Source organism: Mustelus asterias, chromosome 13 (genome assembly GCF_964213995.1).
Source record: "Mustelus asterias chromosome 13, sMusAst1.hap1.1, whole genome shotgun sequence".
Lineage (NCBI taxonomy): Eukaryota > Metazoa > Chordata > Chondrichthyes > Carcharhiniformes > Triakidae > Mustelus > Mustelus asterias.
In genome coordinates this window covers 14692211-14711399 of record NC_135813.1, presented here as the reverse complement: position 1 = coordinate 14711399, position 19189 = coordinate 14692211, and the positions used below count along the sequence as shown (strand labels likewise).

General features: G+C 41.9%; 1 protein-coding gene across 2 annotated transcripts in view; it reads left to right on the top strand.

Annotated features, from left to right (window-relative positions):
• Positions 1-19189, top strand: part of cntrl (centriolin) — a 121980-nt gene that overhangs the window by 71271 nt on the left and 31520 nt on the right. For both annotated transcript variants that reach the window (XM_078226378.1, XM_078226379.1), the window contains exons 23-29: positions 2496-2691; positions 5996-6303; positions 7540-7748; positions 9831-10023; positions 12759-12889; positions 14098-14238; positions 17741-17867. In XM_078226378.1, the coding sequence (XP_078082504.1) occupies positions 2496-2691; positions 5996-6303; positions 7540-7748; positions 9831-10023; positions 12759-12889; positions 14098-14238; positions 17741-17867 (1305 nt within the window). The remainder of the gene's footprint in view (positions 1-2495; positions 2692-5995; positions 6304-7539; positions 7749-9830; positions 10024-12758; positions 12890-14097; positions 14239-17740; positions 17868-19189) is intronic.

The window sequence follows — 19189 nt, the reverse complement described above, 5'->3', positions numbered from 1 at the left end:
AGAGGCTGAATGCCTGTGGCTGCTGAAGTGTTCCCCGACAGGAAGAGAACACTACTGCCTGGTGATTGTCGAGCGATGTTCATCCTTTGTCGTAGCGTCTGCATGATCTCACCAATGTACCATGCCTCGGGACATCCTTTCCTGCAGCGTATCAGGTAGACAACGCTGTCCAAGTTGCAAGAGTATGTACCGTGTACCTGGTGGATGGTGTTCTCACGTGAGATTATGGCATCTGTGTCGATGATCCGGCACGTCTTGTAGAGGTTGCTGTGGCAGAGTTGTGTGGTGTTGTGGTCACTGTTCTCCTGAAGGTCTTCATGCAGATGCTACGACAGTGGATGACTGAACACCGCTCAACAATCACCAGGCAGGAATGTTCTCTTCCTGTCGGGGAAGAGAACACCATCCTGTCACCGTCAGGATGAGCTGAGTGTTAAAGTGCAGGGGAAAACAAGAATATCCTGACTGCCACAGATAAACTTCAAGGCTTCAGATCAAAACTGACCCTTTGGCAGGAAAAACTGGCAAGTGGTCAATTGAGATGTTCAGGTTAGTAGCAGCAAATCCTGCTGACAAAATCATACAAGAGATGTTTCAATGCTACTTCCCCTCCATGAGTATGGAAGACTTTGACTAGGTACCTGATCCATTTAATTCACTTCCTTTTAAATCATGAAAGAATTTGTCATTAATAAAATGAGAGGAATTTGCAGAACTCAGAATAAATCGTACACTGAAACTGAAGTTTGCAAGATGCCTCTGCATGAGGGACAAGAGAATCTGTCTACTCCAGATTGCACTATAACAGTATTTCCCACCATTTCCAACAACCTATCTGAGTGAGCTGGCATTCTCAACACTGGCTTATGTAAAAAACGAAAGGTGGGAGCACCTGTCAGTGGAGCCACACCTCAGAGTTGCCCTGTCACCAGTTCCTCCTGGATCAAGAGATTCTGCTCACAGAGGCAGACCTGGGTATCATACGAATGTTGCAAGTAAGGTGTTGCTCACAGTATTTCCTTCATTTGTGTTTTGTTCGGATTCATATACTTTTAATTTTTTTTAATGGATGAGAAGAAACTTAATTTTTTTGATTATGTTACAAATATGAACTTTCACACGGAGACCTGTAGACTTTGCCTGGATGAGTGCAGCTCCAACCACACTGAAGAAGCTTTACACCATCCAGGACAAAGTGGCCCGCTTTATTGGCACCACATCCATAAATATCCACTCCCTCCACCAGCAATGCTCAGTGGCAGCAGTGTGTACTATCTACAAGATGCAGTGCAGAAATGCACCAAAGATCCTTAGACAGCACCTTCCAAACCCACAACCATTTCCATCTAGAAGGTCAAGGGCAGCAGATACATGGGAACACCACCACCTGCAAGTTCGCTTCCAAGCCACTCACTATCCTGACTTGGAAATATATCTCTGTTCCTTCGCAGTCATTGAGTCAAAATCCTAGAAGGCCCTCCTTACCGTAATTGTGGGTCAACCCACAGCACATGAACTGCAGCGTTTCAAGAAGGCAGCTCACCACCACCTCAGGGGGTAAAAATAGGGATGGGCAATAAATGCTGGCCAGCCTGAGATGCCCACGTCCCACGAATGAATAAAAAATCTTCTTTAAAAAAAAACTGAAAACATTTTAAGTCTTTTATGGGAAATACTTCTAAATTGTGTACATTTTCTACAAAAATATATTGTATTTGACATGCTATTGGTGATAGGACTTTCATTGTAGAGTGCTTAAACTAATGAAAATTGTATTAGTTGATGGCTTGACGTGTTTTGAGATAAAATACTTTTGCTAAAGGGCAGTTCAGTTGGAGAAAATAGGAGCCAGCCTCAATTATTTTTATAATACAAAGATTCACCATGACATAAAAAAGGTTGGAAACCGCTGGGACAATCTGTGCTTTTTATTTCCTGCTTTACTGTTTGGGAGAATCCTTTATTATGGCTAGATGCTTAGCCTGCTTGATGACATCATTGCTGGATGTGGGAGATCCAATATAGCTGGCGCCAAAGTGAGATTAACATTAGAAAAGGTGTCATCCATGTCACAGAGATTGATAGATCTTTTTAGGTATCTTTCTTTGAGGTTAGCAGTGAGTAGTTATTTCATCCCTGACTGGAAAATCTAGACTGTTGGAGCTTTATATGTGGTTATAATCATATTACCGTATAACTGATTATAAATGAACAAGCTAGTGTTCCCAAAATCTGAAAGGCAGATGTACAACTAATCAAAATTTAATGTGTCCTTTACAGTTCCATATTAATTTTAATGACTTCTAGATCAGACTAATCCTTTGATAGTATTTAGTGCTAAATTGACCATGAGAAATTCAATTTACCAATCAACATTGATTTTCTGGGACTGCCAGTTGTGTTAGTTGGTGCGGTTAGATTCTGTATGTGGACCTGTAATGTAACTGATATTTCAATGATGCTAATGGATTTTCTTTCCACCTTTTTTATTTTAGCCATCAAGCCTGCTGTCTCAAAATAATCATACAAAAGACTCTGGATTCAGCTCTCAATATCAAGTTCCACCAACTCCAGGTCAAGGATCAATTCCTAAAAGAGGAGAGAAGATGGAATACACACCACCAGCTCCTCGAGGCTATTGGATTTATTCACCAATCAGACGTTCTTCACAGAAGACTTGTACCCAAACAGGTATAGAACACAGGAGGTAAAAGGATGGCTCTATTGATTTAAAGGCCTAGATCTTTAGCTTTGGGCGTAATCGTCCATCCCAATCCATATTGTATCTGCTTAGAAAAGTGTTTCCTCCTTTCCGCCTGAGTTCCTGCTCAGTCTCATTTAGGTGTTACCAAATGCAACACCTGCCATGAGCCAGTGCAGTCAGGCAGTGTTAAAACCTGGCTTTTAAAAATATGCTTTAAAAAAAAAAGTCCTTGGTTTTTTAAGAGTGGTAATTAAGTTAAATTTGATTAGGACAGCTGAAAATGGGTTTATCCAAAAAAAAATAAGCATTTTAATTTGTGTCACTCCATCACCAATAAATAACTCATTTTAAATGACTGAAAATGACTTTTACATAAGAACATAAGAAATAGGAGCAGGAGTAGGCCATCTAGCCCCTCAAGCCTGCTCCGCCATTCAATAAGATCATGGCTGATCTGATAGTGGGTTCAGTTCCACTTACCCGCCCGCTCCCCATAACCTTAATTCCCTTAATGGTTAAAAATCTATCTATCTGTGACTTAAACACATTTAACGAGGTAGCCGCTACTGCTTCATTGGGCAGAGAATTCCAAAGATTCACTACCCTCTGGGAGAAGAAGTTCCTCCTCAACTCTGTTCTAAATTGACTCCCCCCGTATTTTGAGGCTATGTCCCCTAGTTCTTGTTTCCATTGTAAGTGGAAATAACCTCGCTGCTTCTACCCTGTCTAGCCCCTTCATTATCTTATATGTCTCTATAAGATCTCCCCTCAACCTTCTCAACTCCAATGAGTACAGGCCCAGTCTACTCAATCTCTCCTCATAAGCTAACCCCCTCATCTCTGGAATCAACCTAGTGAACCTTCTCTGTACTCCCTCCAAAGCTAATATACCCTTCCTTAAATAAGGGGACCAAAATTGTACACCGTACTCTAGGTGCGGCCTCACCAGTACCCTGTACAGTTGCAGCATGACCTCCCTGCTTTTATACTCCATCCCTCTCGCGATAAAGGCCAACATTCCATTTGCCTTCTTGATTACCTGCAAACTGAGTTTTTGTGATTCATGCACAAGGACCCCCAGGTCCCTCTGCACAGTAGCATGTTGTAATTTTTCATCGTTTAAATAATAGTCCATTTTCCTATTATTCCTTCCAAAGTGGATAACCTCACACTTACCAACGTTATACTCCATCTGCCAGATCCTTGCCCACTCACTTAGCTTATCCAAATCTCTCTGCAGACTCTGTGTCCTCCACGCAATTTGCTTTCCCACTCATCTTTGTGTCATCCGCAAACTTTGTTACCCTACACTCGGTCCCCTCCTCAAGATTGTCTATGTATATGGTAAATAGTTGAGGCCCCTGCGGCACGCCACTAGCCACTGATTGCCAACCGGAAAAGCACCCATTTATTCCGACTCTCTGCTTTCTGTTAGATAGCCAATCCTCAATCCACGTTAGCACTTTACCCCTAACTCCGGGTACCTTTATCTTATGCAGCAACCTTTTGTGAGGCACCTTATCGAATGCCTTCTGGAAATCTAAATACACCACATCTACTGGTTCCCCTGTCAACCGCACTCGTTATATCCTCAAAAAATTCCAGTAAATTAGTCAAACATGACTTTCCCTTCATGAATCCATGCTGCGCCTGCTTGATTGAACCATTCTTTTCCAGGTGTCCTGCTATTTTTCCCCTAATGATAGATTCCAGCATTTTCCCAACTACGGATGTTAAGCTAACCGGCCTGTAGTTACCTGCCTTTTGTCTACCTCCTTTTTTAAACAGTGACGTTACATTAGCTGTTTTCCAATCAGCTGGCACCTCCCCAGAGTCCAGTGAATTTTGATAAATTACAACTAATGCATTTGCTATTACTTCTGCCGTTTCTTTTAGTACCCTGGGATGCATTCCATCCGGACCAGGGGACTTGTCTACCTTTAGTCCCATTTGCCTACCCGGCACTACCTCTTTAGTAATAGTGATCGTTTTAAGGTCCTCACCCCCTACAGTCCCATGACCGTCAATTATTGGTATGCTATTTGTGTCCTCCACTGTGAAGACCGACACAAAAAACTTGTTTAAGGCCTCGGCCATTTCCTCGTTTCCTATTATTAAATCCCCCTTCTCATCTTCTAAGGGACCAACATTTACTTTAGCCACTCTTTTCCGTTTTATATTTTTGTAAAAACTTTTACTATCAGTTTTTATATTTTGTGCTAGTTTACTTTCATAATCTATCTTTCCTTTCTTTATTGCTTTCTTAGTAGTTCTTTGTTGTTTTTAAAAGCCATCCCAATCTTCTAGTTCCCCACTAATTTTGGCCACTCTGTATGCATTGGTTTTTAATTTGATACTCTCCTTTATTTCCTTAGTTATCCACGGCTGGTTATCCCTTTTCTTACATTCCTTCTTTTTCACTGGGACATATTTTTGCTGAGTACTGAGAAAAATCTCCTTAAAAATCCTCCACTGTTCCTCAACTGTCCCACCAATTAGTCTGTGTTCCCAGTCTACATTAGCCAACTCCGCCCTCATCCTATTGTAATCCCCCTTGTTCAAGCAGAGGACACTGGTTTGGGACCCTACTTTTTCACCCTCCATCTGTATTAGAAATTCAACCATATTGTGATCACTCATTCCAAGAGGATCCCTCACAAGGAGATCATTAATTTTACCTGTCTCATTACACAGGACCAGATCAAACAAACAAACCTATTTTCTAATTAGATTGGGGTAGACTAGTGAGTTCCTTAATAAATGGAAACAAAAGAAAAATTCAAAACCTTTCGAAATGCGCCTATTAGTGTCCGTGTGCCCAGATATTCCAGTTTAATTTCTGGGGTCTCCTTGAAGGCCTGCAAATGTGCACAATTAGTAGAAGCTTTCAATGGTATTTAATTCACCTATTTAATAGGTAGGGCCTGCTTTTATGGGAATCCTTTTAAAACTATTGCATAAGATTGTGAAACCTGAGTAGTACTGGCCACAATTTGCATTTAAACTTTTCTTACGCTGGATAAGGCACGACACTTGACTTGTATCAAAGAAAGACATATAACACAGGAAGAACCATTAAAAAAATAACTAAAACATTGTTGTTAAGTTTTCTGGTCAGTGTGGTTTTTTTTACCAAAGATGAGAAGAATGTATTTTGTGCCCAAACCTTGCACAATTCAGATGTCCAAACATGTGTAAAGGCTATTGTTGCATTTTTATAAAGAAAATAATAGATTAGATGGTTTGCATGAATTTTACATGATTATAAAATAAGCCTTTTGCCTTTTACAGGAGATGGTGAAGATAGTGGGACTGAAAGTGATGATTGTGGCATGCCCAGGCAACCATTTGTAGCCCCACCAAGCTCAGTTATTTATACCATGTACCCTGATGGTACCCCTGTGCCACAAGGTACCGTAGTATATGGACCGCCTCCAACAGCAACAGCCAATGTTGGACCTGATCTTTCGAGCACTGTTATCTATGGACCTCCACCACCTGGAGCACAAGTTGTTTATGGGCCTCCTCCTGCCAACTTTACTGTCCCTCTTATTCCTGCTGGTGTTCTGCACTGCAATGTTCTGGAGCACCATGACCTGGTAAGACTTTTAACACCCATGCTGTGTAATGCAACATTCCCAAAGCTTTCAGCTATTTTGATCAGAAGCTTAAAAACCATTGTAAGTAAATCTCTGAAAACATAATGGGGGCGATTCTCCAAGCCCGTTGCGCTGCTTTTGTAATGCAGCGGGCTGGGAGACTCAAGCGGACGCTGTATAGCAGGCTTCCTGTTGGGGGCACAGCCTACGCGAGTCTCCGGCAGCTGGATTTCTGGCACTGGCAGCCAGATATCGGTGCGGAGCTTGTGGGGGGTGGTTCTGCTGCTGACTGGACATGTTCGGGGGTCAGCAATTGGGCCGTAGGGGAGTCGGAAGGCCACCAATGAAGGGTTGTGGGTTGGCAATCGGGAGGCTGGCAGTGCGGAGCTACTGCGTATGCACTGGTCTTGGTGCTGACAGATTGGCACATGCGCAGTGGCTCGCTCGGTGCTATGCTGCTGGCTCTCCAGCAGGAATAGGCCCTGCCCCCTGAATTTTCACAAGATTCATAGAAACATAGAAAACTACAGGTCAAAACAGGTCCTTCGGCCCCACAAGTTGTGCCAAACATATCCCTACCTTTTAGGCCTACTTATAACCCTCCATCCTATTAAGTCCCATGTACTCATCCAGGAGTCTCTTAAAAGACCCTATTGAGTTTGCCTCCACCACCGCTGACGGCAGCCGATTCCACTTGCCCACCACCCTTTGTGTGAAAAACTTCCCCCTAACATTTCCCCTGTACCTACCCCCCAGCACCTTAAACCTGTGTTCTCTCGTAACAGCCATTTCCACCCTGGGAAAAAGCCTCTGAGAGTCCACCCAATCTATGCCTCTCAACATCTTATATACCTCTATTAGGTCTCCTCTCATCCTACGAGTCTCCAAGGAGAAAAGACCGAGCTCCCTCAGCCTATCCTCATAAGGCATGCCACTCAATCCAGGCAACATCCTTGTAAATCTCCTCTGCACCCTTTCAATCTTTTCCACATCCATTTATGCTGCCACACTCTGCAGTGCACAGTGTGGGAGATTCTGTTTGAAAAAATCAGCGGGATTTACTCCAATTTTTACGCAAATTCGACACTTAGAATTTTTCTGGGAGACTTGCCCCCAATATATAGGAGGCAGAATTTTGTAGCAGCCTTATTAGCATTCCTTCACCTATATATTTAACACATTTAAAATTCTATTCGTATTACATTGCAATATTTTACATTTGGAATTGTCTTTCAGGAGAATGAAGTCACTAGATTAGAAGATATTATAGCACATTTGAGGTCCCATAAATGTGAAGATCAGACAACAATTCCATCCACAGATAGGTATCATGAGCAAATAGAACAACTTCGCCACAGCATCCATGAAATATTGCATGGGAGAGAGGAGTTGGAGCATGAAGTTGAGGAATTGAACAAGGCATCCCGTAAGCACAGCAACCAAAAGTAAGAAAATTAATTCAGTGACAAGCAGGTTCTGTATTATTGCTAGTACTTAGCATTTGTCTCAAATTTGTTTCATTTCAGACGAGCATATCAGAAATAACAGGATTGAGTCTTATTATTTCAGAAACGTTTCAAATCATACCAGTCTATAAGAAATGGGAGCAGGAATAGATCATATGGCCCCAGGAGCCTGCCCTACCATTCATTACAATTATGGCTGATGATCAGCCTCAATTCCACTTTCGTGTCTGCTCCTCTGTTCCTTGATTCCCTGAGAGGTCAAAGATCTCTCAACTTTGAATATACCTAAATTGGAGCTTCCACAGTACATTGGGAAGAGAATTCCAAAGAATCACAATGCTGGGTGGGATCTTCTGGCCACGCTCGCCCCAAAACCGGAAAATCCAAGGTCAACGGACCTTCACATGGCCCACCTCCCGCCTGCTACGATTCCTGTGGCGGGCGGGACGGTAAAAAATTCCCCCCCGCTATCTTTGTATCAGTCCTAAATGATGCCTCCTCCCCTTATATGTGGAGACCAAACTGAATACTGGTCTCACCAAAGCTCAAATCATTATCGCAAGGCTTCCTTATTTTTGTACACCAATCCCCTTGCACTATAGACCAACATGCCATTTGTGTTCCTAAGTTTGTACCTGTATTCCTTGTATAAGGACACCCAAGTCTCTTTGAACACAAACATTTGAAGTGTTCACAACTTTTTAAAGATGTTCTGCTTTTCTGTTCTTATTAGCAAAGTGAACAACCTCATACTTCCCCACATTATGATCCTTGTTGGCCACTCATTTAACCTGCCTATCTCTCTTTGCAGCTTCTGTGTATTCTCCTTACAACTTATGTTTCCACATTGTTTTGTATCATAAGGTTGAAGGGGTGACTGAAGAGACTAAATATACAAAATTCAGTCCAGCCAATAAGTAACATTCAATGATTTCATATGGTCTCTGTGATCATTTGAACAACTGGACAACATTTGTTCTGCCCTGCATTTTTGGGTATGACCTAATTTCTAGACCTATGTCCTCAGAATTGTACAAATACTATTCTATAAATTTGTCTTCAAAGTAGATGCAATAGGGAAAATTCCTTTAATACAGACATCACAATTTAGTTCATTTTAAATGCTAAATATTATGGGGTTGAATTTTTCCTGATCACTTGGGTAAATTTTTTAAGCTATCCACAGAAAGTCAAGTGAAACATTTACACTATTTCTTTAGGTCTCCCTGGATCTTCCATCCAGGGAAATCTTGCCAAAGTGTAATTTTTATGCCTCTGCTATTTTTTTTAAGAAAATAAGATCAGTGATGCAAAATTAGTTCTCTTCAAGTGCTGCATGAGCCATTTATTATCTGTATGGATTTAAACGTGTTGTTCTCATCATAACATTTAGTATTTGTTTTCAATGTGCTAAATGTATTTCAATTAGTCAGACAGTGCTCTGAGTAGCAAGGTTGTACTATTCCTGAGCTGAACACACTGCTCCTGAAAATCCTGTACTGTGTTATCGCTGTGAAAGTAAAGTTTATTTATTAGTCACAAGTAAGGCTTACATTAACATTGCAGTGAAGTTACTGTGAAATTCCCCTGGTTGCCACATTCCGGCGCCTGTTCGGGTCAATGCACCTACCAGCATGTCTTTCAGAACGTGGGAGGAAACCGGAGCACCTGGAGGAAACCCACGCAGACATGGGGAAAACGTGCAAACTTCACACAGACAGTGACCCAAGCTGGGAATCGAACCTGGGTCCCTAGCGCTGTGAAGCAGCAGTGCTAACCACTGTGCTACGGTGCTGCCGTGTTTTTTCATGTATTAGAGTCTGTTGGACCAACATCAAAATGAGACACTGGCCAAGTTAACTTCTTGAATTTATGTTGGTTGTGGATAGCTGCAGCATGCAAGTTACTGTGGTGTAAAGCCGTGCGCGCATTTTGATTTTCTATAATTCCCATCGTTTTCATTCAGCATTAACAAAGTGATGAAGATATATATTCATTCATATTAATAACTTTTAATTAAGAAGTAATTGCGTTTAAAACATGATGGTCCCTTTTTCTTAGAGGCTTTTTCGATGGACATATAGATCTGCTCATGAATGAACTTGATATGGAAAAATCCCTCAAGAAACATGACAATATTGTTGATGAAATTGAATGCTTGGAGATAACTCTAGCAAAACGGAGGGCAGAACTGCGAGAAGCAGACAGACTATTGATGGAGGCTGAGGCAGATCTCAAAAGTACAAGGGAAAAGGCAAGTGTGCTTCCAAGTTATCCTTGATACTTACAACCAGTTCACACAAATGTTGAACATATATTTCTTAGCTGAGAAAAGACTGAAATGATTTTGCTTTCTCTAAGGCCATAACAAAAGGCAGCATGATAAGATACCTCTTGGCTGTTGAATAGTAAACCTAATGAAACAGTATCCTAACCAAAATGCACTGTTTCCAGTGGATTAAGAAGTGAATGCCTTGCTGCATATCATAGACTCATAGAATCCCTACAGTGCAGAAGGAGGCCATTTGGCCCACCGAGTCTGCACCGACAACAATCCCACCATGTCCTATCGCCGTAACCCAACTATGCTGCTACTCCCCCTGATGCTATGGGGCAATTTAGTGAGGCTAATCCATCTAACCTGCACGTCTTTTGAGTGTGGGAGGAAACCGGAGCACCCGGAGGAAACCCATACACACACACGGAGAACTTGCAAACTCCTCACAAACAGTTATCCGAGGCTGGAATTGAACGCTGGTCCCTAGCACTATGAAGCAGCAGTGCTAACCACTTTGCCATTTTGGATCTACAGATTCTGAAAGTTCTCTTATTTTAGAAACCCATTGTTTGCAATTTTAAAATGCATTTTTTCCTTGGTTGGATTAAATCTAATGTTTTATCTTGATTGAAAGTTAAAATACTTCATCGTAATTTAACATTTTTGACTCGTGTTGTGAGAAATATCCTAATTTCTAACCAATCCCATGAGTGCTGGAATGTCCATTGCCACGTAGATCATTAGGCGCGAGCAATGCTCTCTTGTAGTTAGAGCCATAGAGGTTTACAGCATGGAAGCAGGCCCTTTGGCCCAAATTGCCCAAGCTGCCCAGTTTCTACCATTAAACTAGTCCCAATTGCCTGCGTTTGACCCATATCCCTCTATACCAATCTTACCCATGTGATTGTCTAAATGCTTTTTAAAAGACAAAATTGTACCCGCCTCTACTACTGCCTCTAGCAGCTCGTTCCAGACACTCACCACCCTCTGTGTGAAAAAATTGCCCCTCTGGACCCTTTTGTATCTCTCACCTTTCACCTTAAACCTATGCCCTCTAGTTTTAGACTCCCCTACCAAGATGTTGATTATCTACCTTATCTATGGCTCTCATTATTTTATAGACTTCAATAAGATCAATCACGTTGATTACCCCTTCAAAAAACTCAATCAAATTTGTGAGACATGATTTTCCACTCTCAAAGCCGTGCTGACTGTCCCTAATCAGTCTTTGCCTCTCTAAATGCCTGTAGATCCTGTCTCTCCGAATACAAATTACCCATTACAGACATTAGGCCCACTGGCAGTAGTTCCCAGGCTTTTCCCTGCAGCCCTTCTTAAACAAAGGCACAATATTGCCACCCTCCAATCTTCAGGCACCTCACCTGTGGCTGTCAATGATTCAAATATCTCTGCTAGGGGACACATAATTTCCTCCCTAGCCCCCCACAACTTCCTTGGATATAGTTCATCAGGTCCTGGGAGTTTATTTACCTTGATGCGCTTTAAGACTTCCAGCACCACCTCCTCTGTAATATGTGCACTCCGCAAAACACTATTTATTTCCCCAAGTTCCCGAACATCCATGCCTTTCTCAACAGTAAATACCGATGAGAAATATTCATTTAGGATCTCGCCCATCTCTTGTGGATCCACGCCTAGATGACCTTGTTGATCCTTAAGACGTCCTATTCTCTCCCTAGTTATTCTTTTTCCCTCTATGGATTGTAGAAGCTCTTTGGATTCTCCTTTGCCTTATCTGCCAAAGCAATCTCATGTCCCCTTTTTGCCTTCCTGATTTCTCTCCTAAATCTACTCCGGCACCCTCTATACTCTCCAAGGGATCTACTTGATTCTTTAAAGAGCACAGAGTTGGTAAGGGATGTGAAAATGTCCTCTGTTCTTGAAAAGACACTGGGTGTAATTTTGAATGCATATGGGAGGCGATTGTGCACCCTGCCAATGCATGTTGATAAATTTGACAAAAACAGTTAGAGTTCCCTACTGCAGGCACTTGATCAAAAAATGTAACCAGGTATTTCTTATTTACTATTTAAAACTTTTACTGCTAATGAGTATTTGTGCCTTAAGAAAAGTGTATCAGACGTAATCTAACAAGTCTATTCCACTAGTGGGGCTTAACAGTAATTTGGAAAGCGCGTGCTCAAATTTTGAATATGCGCAGTGAGCTGATGAGACTCCCTAATGGTAGTGCATACTTGTAAAATAACCTCTTGAAGTTACTCACGATAGAGGGAGGTAACACTGTATTAGTGAATAATTAATAGGATTAAGGGTGTCAAGTGTCCTCTTAAAAAGTAAATTGTGATTAATTTCATAATTAATCTTTGTTCATCTTGGATTTAATCATGTTTAATTGATACAGTTACTACATTCATTCAATTCTTTAAAATACTGTTGCTATTATCAACAAAAAAGCTCTAGCATTAAAACCCTGTTTCGTATCATGGAGCATAAGCACCAACAGCGACTTGCTGGACCGAATATCATCTTTTTGTGCTGTTAACTTCTCGGTCATTGATTATATACGTACAGTTTATTTTCTTTAACTCAGTAAATTATATCTTTGCCTTTTTAAATGTCTGAATCAATTTTTTGAGGATATTACTATGAAAGTTACAACAGTAATTCTACTGTTTATTTTAAGAAGTTGCACAAATTTGTTTTTTTAATGTGATTTATCATTCTGGCAGACAAAAGAAACTGTCCAGTGGTATGATGATGCCAGGAACCATTTGGTAGACACTGAGAAAGATGCAGAAGAGTTGGAGCAAAGGGCACGGGAGACTGCAGTTAAACTAGTTGAGGCTGACCAGCAACTCAGGTACTGAATAGAGTTCCAAGCTGAATGCAGCTTTTAATAATTTAAGCTGATTACATGAGGTACTCGTGCAGCAGTGAATGACATAATGGATAGTATTTGCCAAAAGTATAGAGCTTTAACCTCATTCTCCTATTTCAGTATGGCTGGGTCATTTACTTTTGCCATAAAATGCACAAGGAGCCAATTTCATCGTTCTGGTATTCCAAGCATTTGGAAAGGCTTAGATTAAAAATTACGTTTCTGAATGCCAAAATAGTCATCTAAATGACTTCAAAATCTTTTGTTGGATTCATCTAGCTAAATAATGCAATGTGTTAATGTGTTTGTGTATCTAGCATGCCCAGAATGATCACATGCACCATTATTTCCCAAGAGATAATTAAAGACAGACTATGGGCGGGATCCCCACCCTCACAGCAGAGGTGGCCCGCCATTGGCTGCCAGCGGGATCTTATGATTCCGCCGCCATCAACGGGGTTTCCCGTTCTAAGCACCTCCTGCCGCCTGAACACCTGCTGCGGCAGTTTTCGCCATTGTCGAACCAGGAGATCCCATGAGAACATCCAAAAATTTCCAGCCTATATGAGGAGAACATAGAAACTGGAAGCAGTAGTAGGCCATTTGGTCCTTCGAGCCTGCTCCGCCATTCATTTCTATCATGCTGATCATCAAGTTCAATATCCTGATTTCCCAGCCCCTGCACCCCCCCCCCCCCCCATATCCTTTAGTCCCAAAAGGTATATCTAATTTCTTCTTGAAATCAGACAGCATTTTGGCCTCAACTACTTTCTGTGGTAGTGAATTCCACACATTCATATCAAACCTTCGAAGACATTTTAGATTCCTTTGATTTTTTTTGATTCTCTGACCATTTTCATAAACGTACAATTGAGGCACTTGAGCAGAACTAATATTCACCAGCACTGCTACTGATGATCCGAATGAATATCTCTGGAGATTCCTATCTATTGTAGTCCTTGACCATTGAGACCATTGAGGATTGAATATGTCAGAAATGGAAATATCTTGGCTGTACTTTTCAAATAGTCGAGAAATATCAAGCATGCATGTAGGTGTCATCCTAAATCAAATCTACATCAGGCCTAATCTAGTACTAGAATGGAAGTTGTCACTAAATGGGAAATGCTTGATTCTTCATTACGTTGCTAGTACTATTTGTAGTCATAATAAAATGTGATTTTTCTCAGACTAATGAAGACTGACTTGAAAGATCTTGCACAACGCAAGGCTGAACAGGAGAATATTCTGAAAGAAATTAGCAAAGAGATAACTACAGGGGATTCAGAATTCCAGGCACTCACCCAAAAAAAAGAAATCATGACTGAAAGGCAAGTGGATAATAACTATTTGATGCAATTCTTTTTTGCCTCCAGTTTTGAATGAATTCTGTTCAAGGTCAATATCCTACTGTGCCCAATAGCTTTTTTAGAAGTGTAGGCCCTAGAGGTCTGTAGCGAATTATCTGCAACAGAGCTAGTTTGTAACTTCACTTTCCAATGAGTTGGCACCTGTGGTATCCTATCCCCTAACCTGATCTTGTGTATAGTAGAGATGATTAAGCATGGAAGGTTCCACCATCTAATCTATTCTCTAAAGTATGTTTGAAAGGGAGGAAGGAATATTAGCTTTTAATGTGTAGGTCTATTGAAAGAAGTTTGTCTTCCATAGTCTGTGGAGTGAGATGAAAATAATAAAGGAATGAATGATATGTGTCTAAAGAGATTTTGTGCAATGTCTCCTCCAGCATTACCCCACAACCAGGACTTTCCCCTAGCTCATGATAGCTAGCCGTTTTCTTCCACACGGCAGTGGGTTTGCAGGCAGGTTTAGCTTCCTTGGCGGAAACCCCCTCTTGAAAATGGTCCCAACTGCCTTCTCTAAGTAAGAAGGAAGTATGTTAATATGTCCTTGTGAGGTGTTTAGATTATGTGCCTGCTTTGGTTGAACAAAGCAATGTGTAAAATGAAAGTTGTAGAGAAGTGAGGTTTACATTAGTGATGCGTGTGAGCATGAGGAGAAATAGTTGGACCTGTGTGGTGCATGATTGTAGGAGGGTGAAGGGAAGGGGGGTTTTATAAGTTGGGGTTGTCGGTGGTGAAGGTCTGAATATTACCTTGATGAATCTAGAGAGGTCATTGAACTTACAGCATTGCAGCCCTAAGATTGAGATAGGCTGCCAGCCCTATCCCTGCAGGGCTTATCATCAGTGGATAGGATGTGATAGGTGCCAACTCACCAGAGGGTTAAGTCAAATACCAGCTAAGCTCCTGGCATTGACCTCCTCTTCACCTTCTTATAACTGGTGGAGAGTATCAGCACTGGATTAAGCCATTTAGCTTCTCCAGCCTATTTTCAATAAGTTCATGGCTGATTTGTGACCTTTGTCTGTATGCTCATATTTGCCCCATACCCCATCACCTCTAATACCTTTGGTTAACAGAAATCTATCAAACTCTGATTTAAAATTAACAATTGATCCAACATCAATTTTCATTTACAGAAAAGAGTTCCAAATTTCTACCACCTTGTGCGTGTAGAAGTGTTTCCTGACTTCACTCCTGAAAGGCCTAGCTCCAAATTTTAAACTATGTGCTCTGTTGCTAGATTCCTGAACCAATGGAAATAGTTCCTCTCTACCTGGGCCCTATTTTACCATTTTGATTCTAAGTGCTGGGCGGACTTGAAACTGGGAGTGTTTCAGATGTGACTTTTAGGCCTGTTCTCAGGTGCCCCCATACGCACTCTGCCTGAAAAAATATCAACGATTCTAAATCGAGCTGCACAAGCCTGTGGGTGGGGCTTAACGTGCCCGAAACCCTGCAGCTCCGATCGGCGCCTCCAACTGTGCATGCGCAAAAAAAAAGATAGAATGCTGCTCCCCTGCCACATTCCTCCCGGGCCGGATAATGTCTCCCCCTGGCCCCCACAGATATTGTCACACCCCCCCCCCCCTCCCCGCAACATTACTGACCCCCTTATCCCCCCAACTCCTCCGCCACCCAGACCGATCACGGGCCCCTCTCCCTTCTTCCGCCCCCCCTCCACCAATCTCAGGTAGACTGGCAGAGGACCCCCCTTTGACCCCCCACCCACTGATCTCGGGCAGAGCGACAGCGGACCCCCCCCCAACCCCGATCTCAAGCAGAGAGCCATCAGACGCTCTGCACTTACCTCCTCACTAACTGGAGCGCCCAAATCAGACTTATATGGAGCATGTCTGTTTCGCGCCGATTCTGGATGGGCGAACGAGGTGGTAAATTATCGGTAAGATTGGGCGTACACTCCATTAAGTCAATCTAAATGCATGCAAATACATTTAAATGGCCGTCGCGCATTTCGGGCGCGGTCTCGATCGTGGCCATTTTCGGCCCTTGGTAAAGGGGGAACTGGTGCGGAGGTGAGCGTGGATCGCGCTACTCGCCTCATGCCTGACTTTACCAAGTTTGCGCACCCATGAACTGGTGCAACTTGATGGTAAAATCGGGCCCTCTGTTCCCCGCACTACCCTAAAATCCATTTGTCACAGTTTTGCCTATTAACTTAATCTATTACAATCTCTTTGTAATTTTATGTTTCCATATACACTACTTACGATGCTGCCTATCTTTATGTCATTGACAAACTTGGGTATGTGGTTCCCTATCCTGTCCTATAAGGCATTAATAAATACAGTCAACAGTTGAGCCCCCAAACAGATCCAGGCAGGCAAAAGTAAAATGTTTAAATTTGTGTGAAAGGATACTTAGTTACATATAGCTTCTTAAATTAAGACCCTACTTTAAAGTGTAAAAAATTAATTCTTCTAAGGATTTAAGCTTGTTGTCCAATAAAACAAATGGAACAAAATATGATGCTATGCTCATCCTTTGATAACAGCACCTGATAGTTAAAGAATGATCAATATATTACTTATTTTTAGAAGAAGACTTCAGTAGCTATACATTTTGCATGTTCTAGCTAGGTTCTATTTACAACTGCTCTGTAGTTTTGCATACGATGTAACTTAAAATTAATTAAAGGACAAAGTTCAGCAGCTTTACAAATAGGATAGCACTAATGAACCTTACAAAGGTTCTTTATTCAGGGAATTAGCCTCATTAAAGTAATGTTTGCTGGTATGGCTAACATAATGGGCGGAACTTTAAAAAAAGAACAGGCAAATCATCAGTTTTTGACTGAAAATCAGCATGTTTTGCACCATGGAAACGGATAGGTTTTCTCTCTAGATCTTCTGACACTTTGTCAAAAAAAAGCGGGGTGGGGGGAGGGCGGCATGTTTTGCACTTTCAATCCTGAGGGGCAGGGCCTAAAAGGCCCTGATCTCATATTGAAGTTAAAGACTGCCCCCCCCCACCCCCACACCTCTGGCATCAGAGCTCCCATCCACCCCTCACAATGCAGACAGCGCTCCCTCCCTCCCACCCTGCCAATGCAGGCACCCCCCACCCATCATCACTGCGCGGCAATGGGAAGGCCCCAGTTGGGTTCCATAGAGGCCTCTCCTTTGATAACAGCACCTTGGCACCCTGGCAGTGCCAACCTGCACTACCAGAAGTTAGGGCATGAAGCCATTTATGTCTATTTAAATTGATGGAAATCAGTTTGATGCCCTCGCTAAGCTTGAACCTGATTACGTCACCAACGGGGGCGGGGAAGATTTGATTCTCAAATCTCCCCAGCACAAATCCTGTTATGGCTTATTGCGAGAGTTAGCATTCTTAATGGGATTTGCGCATGTATCAAATAGGCCCGGAAAATCCAAGCCACTTTATTATACCTATAGTAAACTATAATACAGCAGAGTTTATTACTTATCTTTTTAATGTTTAGTCTAGAAAAACTACAAACAGAGATCCAGTTGGCAGAAACTAAAGAGAAACAGCACCTGGAAACACTGAAAGAAACAGCAACATTGTTACATGACCAAAGGAGTGAATTAGAAAGTCTAAATATGAAGGTAATTTCAGAAAATGTCACTGAATTAAATCAATTCATTCTGTTGAAAGGATAGTTCATCTTGGCAAAGCTGAGTTGAACAAAGAAATGGATGTCAGAAATAACACATTTAGTTTTCGCTGTTGAAGAATTGAGCAAGGTGCATACAGGTGAGAATATTCTGAAATATTAAATAGCTGCTATCATTTACTTCTTTGGGATGGATTTCCATGTTAGAGGCAAGTAGCAGGAGTCGGGAACCTACCTGGCTCGACAAACCTGCCTCAGGGAAAAGGTGGATTGAAAAGTGCAATTTTTGCTATGGGGGTGGGTGGGTGGGTGATGGAGTCAGGTCTGCCTCCCTTGGAAGCGTGAGGAGCTGGCCGCAGGGAGTGCCGAGATGGACTGGTTAAAAGGCTCACCTCCCAGTTGTTTTATTCAATATTGGGCCCTCTAGCCCTCACCCAACCCCCCAGCCACTCTTTATCTATGCACACTCATGCCTCACCCACCCTCAATGATCTCTCGTACTCCCCATGCCACTCCACTCATCCCCACTGACTCCTCAAACCCTCCATGCCAACTCGTAGCACTTGCATACACATTCAGCCAATATGCACGCTGTATAAAACCAATGCATTCTAAAGTAACAAAAATGGCATTGTGGAAAAGCTTAAAATCAGCCCTTCATAACGTTTTTTTAAAGTGTTGTTACAACACTCCTATAAATGTGTCAATCAACCAAACCTTTACAGTATCAATCATAGAAGCAACCAGCACTTGACATCTCTTCATTTTGTGTAAATAAATATTGAGCCACTGACAAAATAGATCTTAAAAAAAAGAAAACTGTCAGTCAATTAATATTTCTCTTGTATGCATCTGTTTGAACAGACTATTGGAAGTCTGGGCTCTCAGCCATGCCCTTTATGCAAGCTTTGCTGGGCATCCAAGCTTCCGTTGGCCTGTTGAAACATGTACGCACAAGGGAAAACATTACTTGATTGACAGGTTTTTTTTACAACATCTTTTTTGTCAATGGCTCAATGTCCATTTACACAAAATAAAGAGACGTCAAGTGCTTGTCGTTTCTGCTATTGCTACTTTAAAGATCTGGTAGTTGACACTTTAATAGTGTTGTAGTAACAGCTGTTTTGTAAGAAAGTTATGAACTCCTGTCTTTTTAAGTGTTTCCACACGTCATTGTTTTTATAGGATTCATTGGTTCTATACAGGGTATATCCTAGGTAAATGGGTGTTGAAGTTGGTAAAGAGGGTATGAGGGATGATTGAGGAGGGTGGAGAGGCATGGTTTGACATAGAGGGTATGAGGAGCCATTGGGG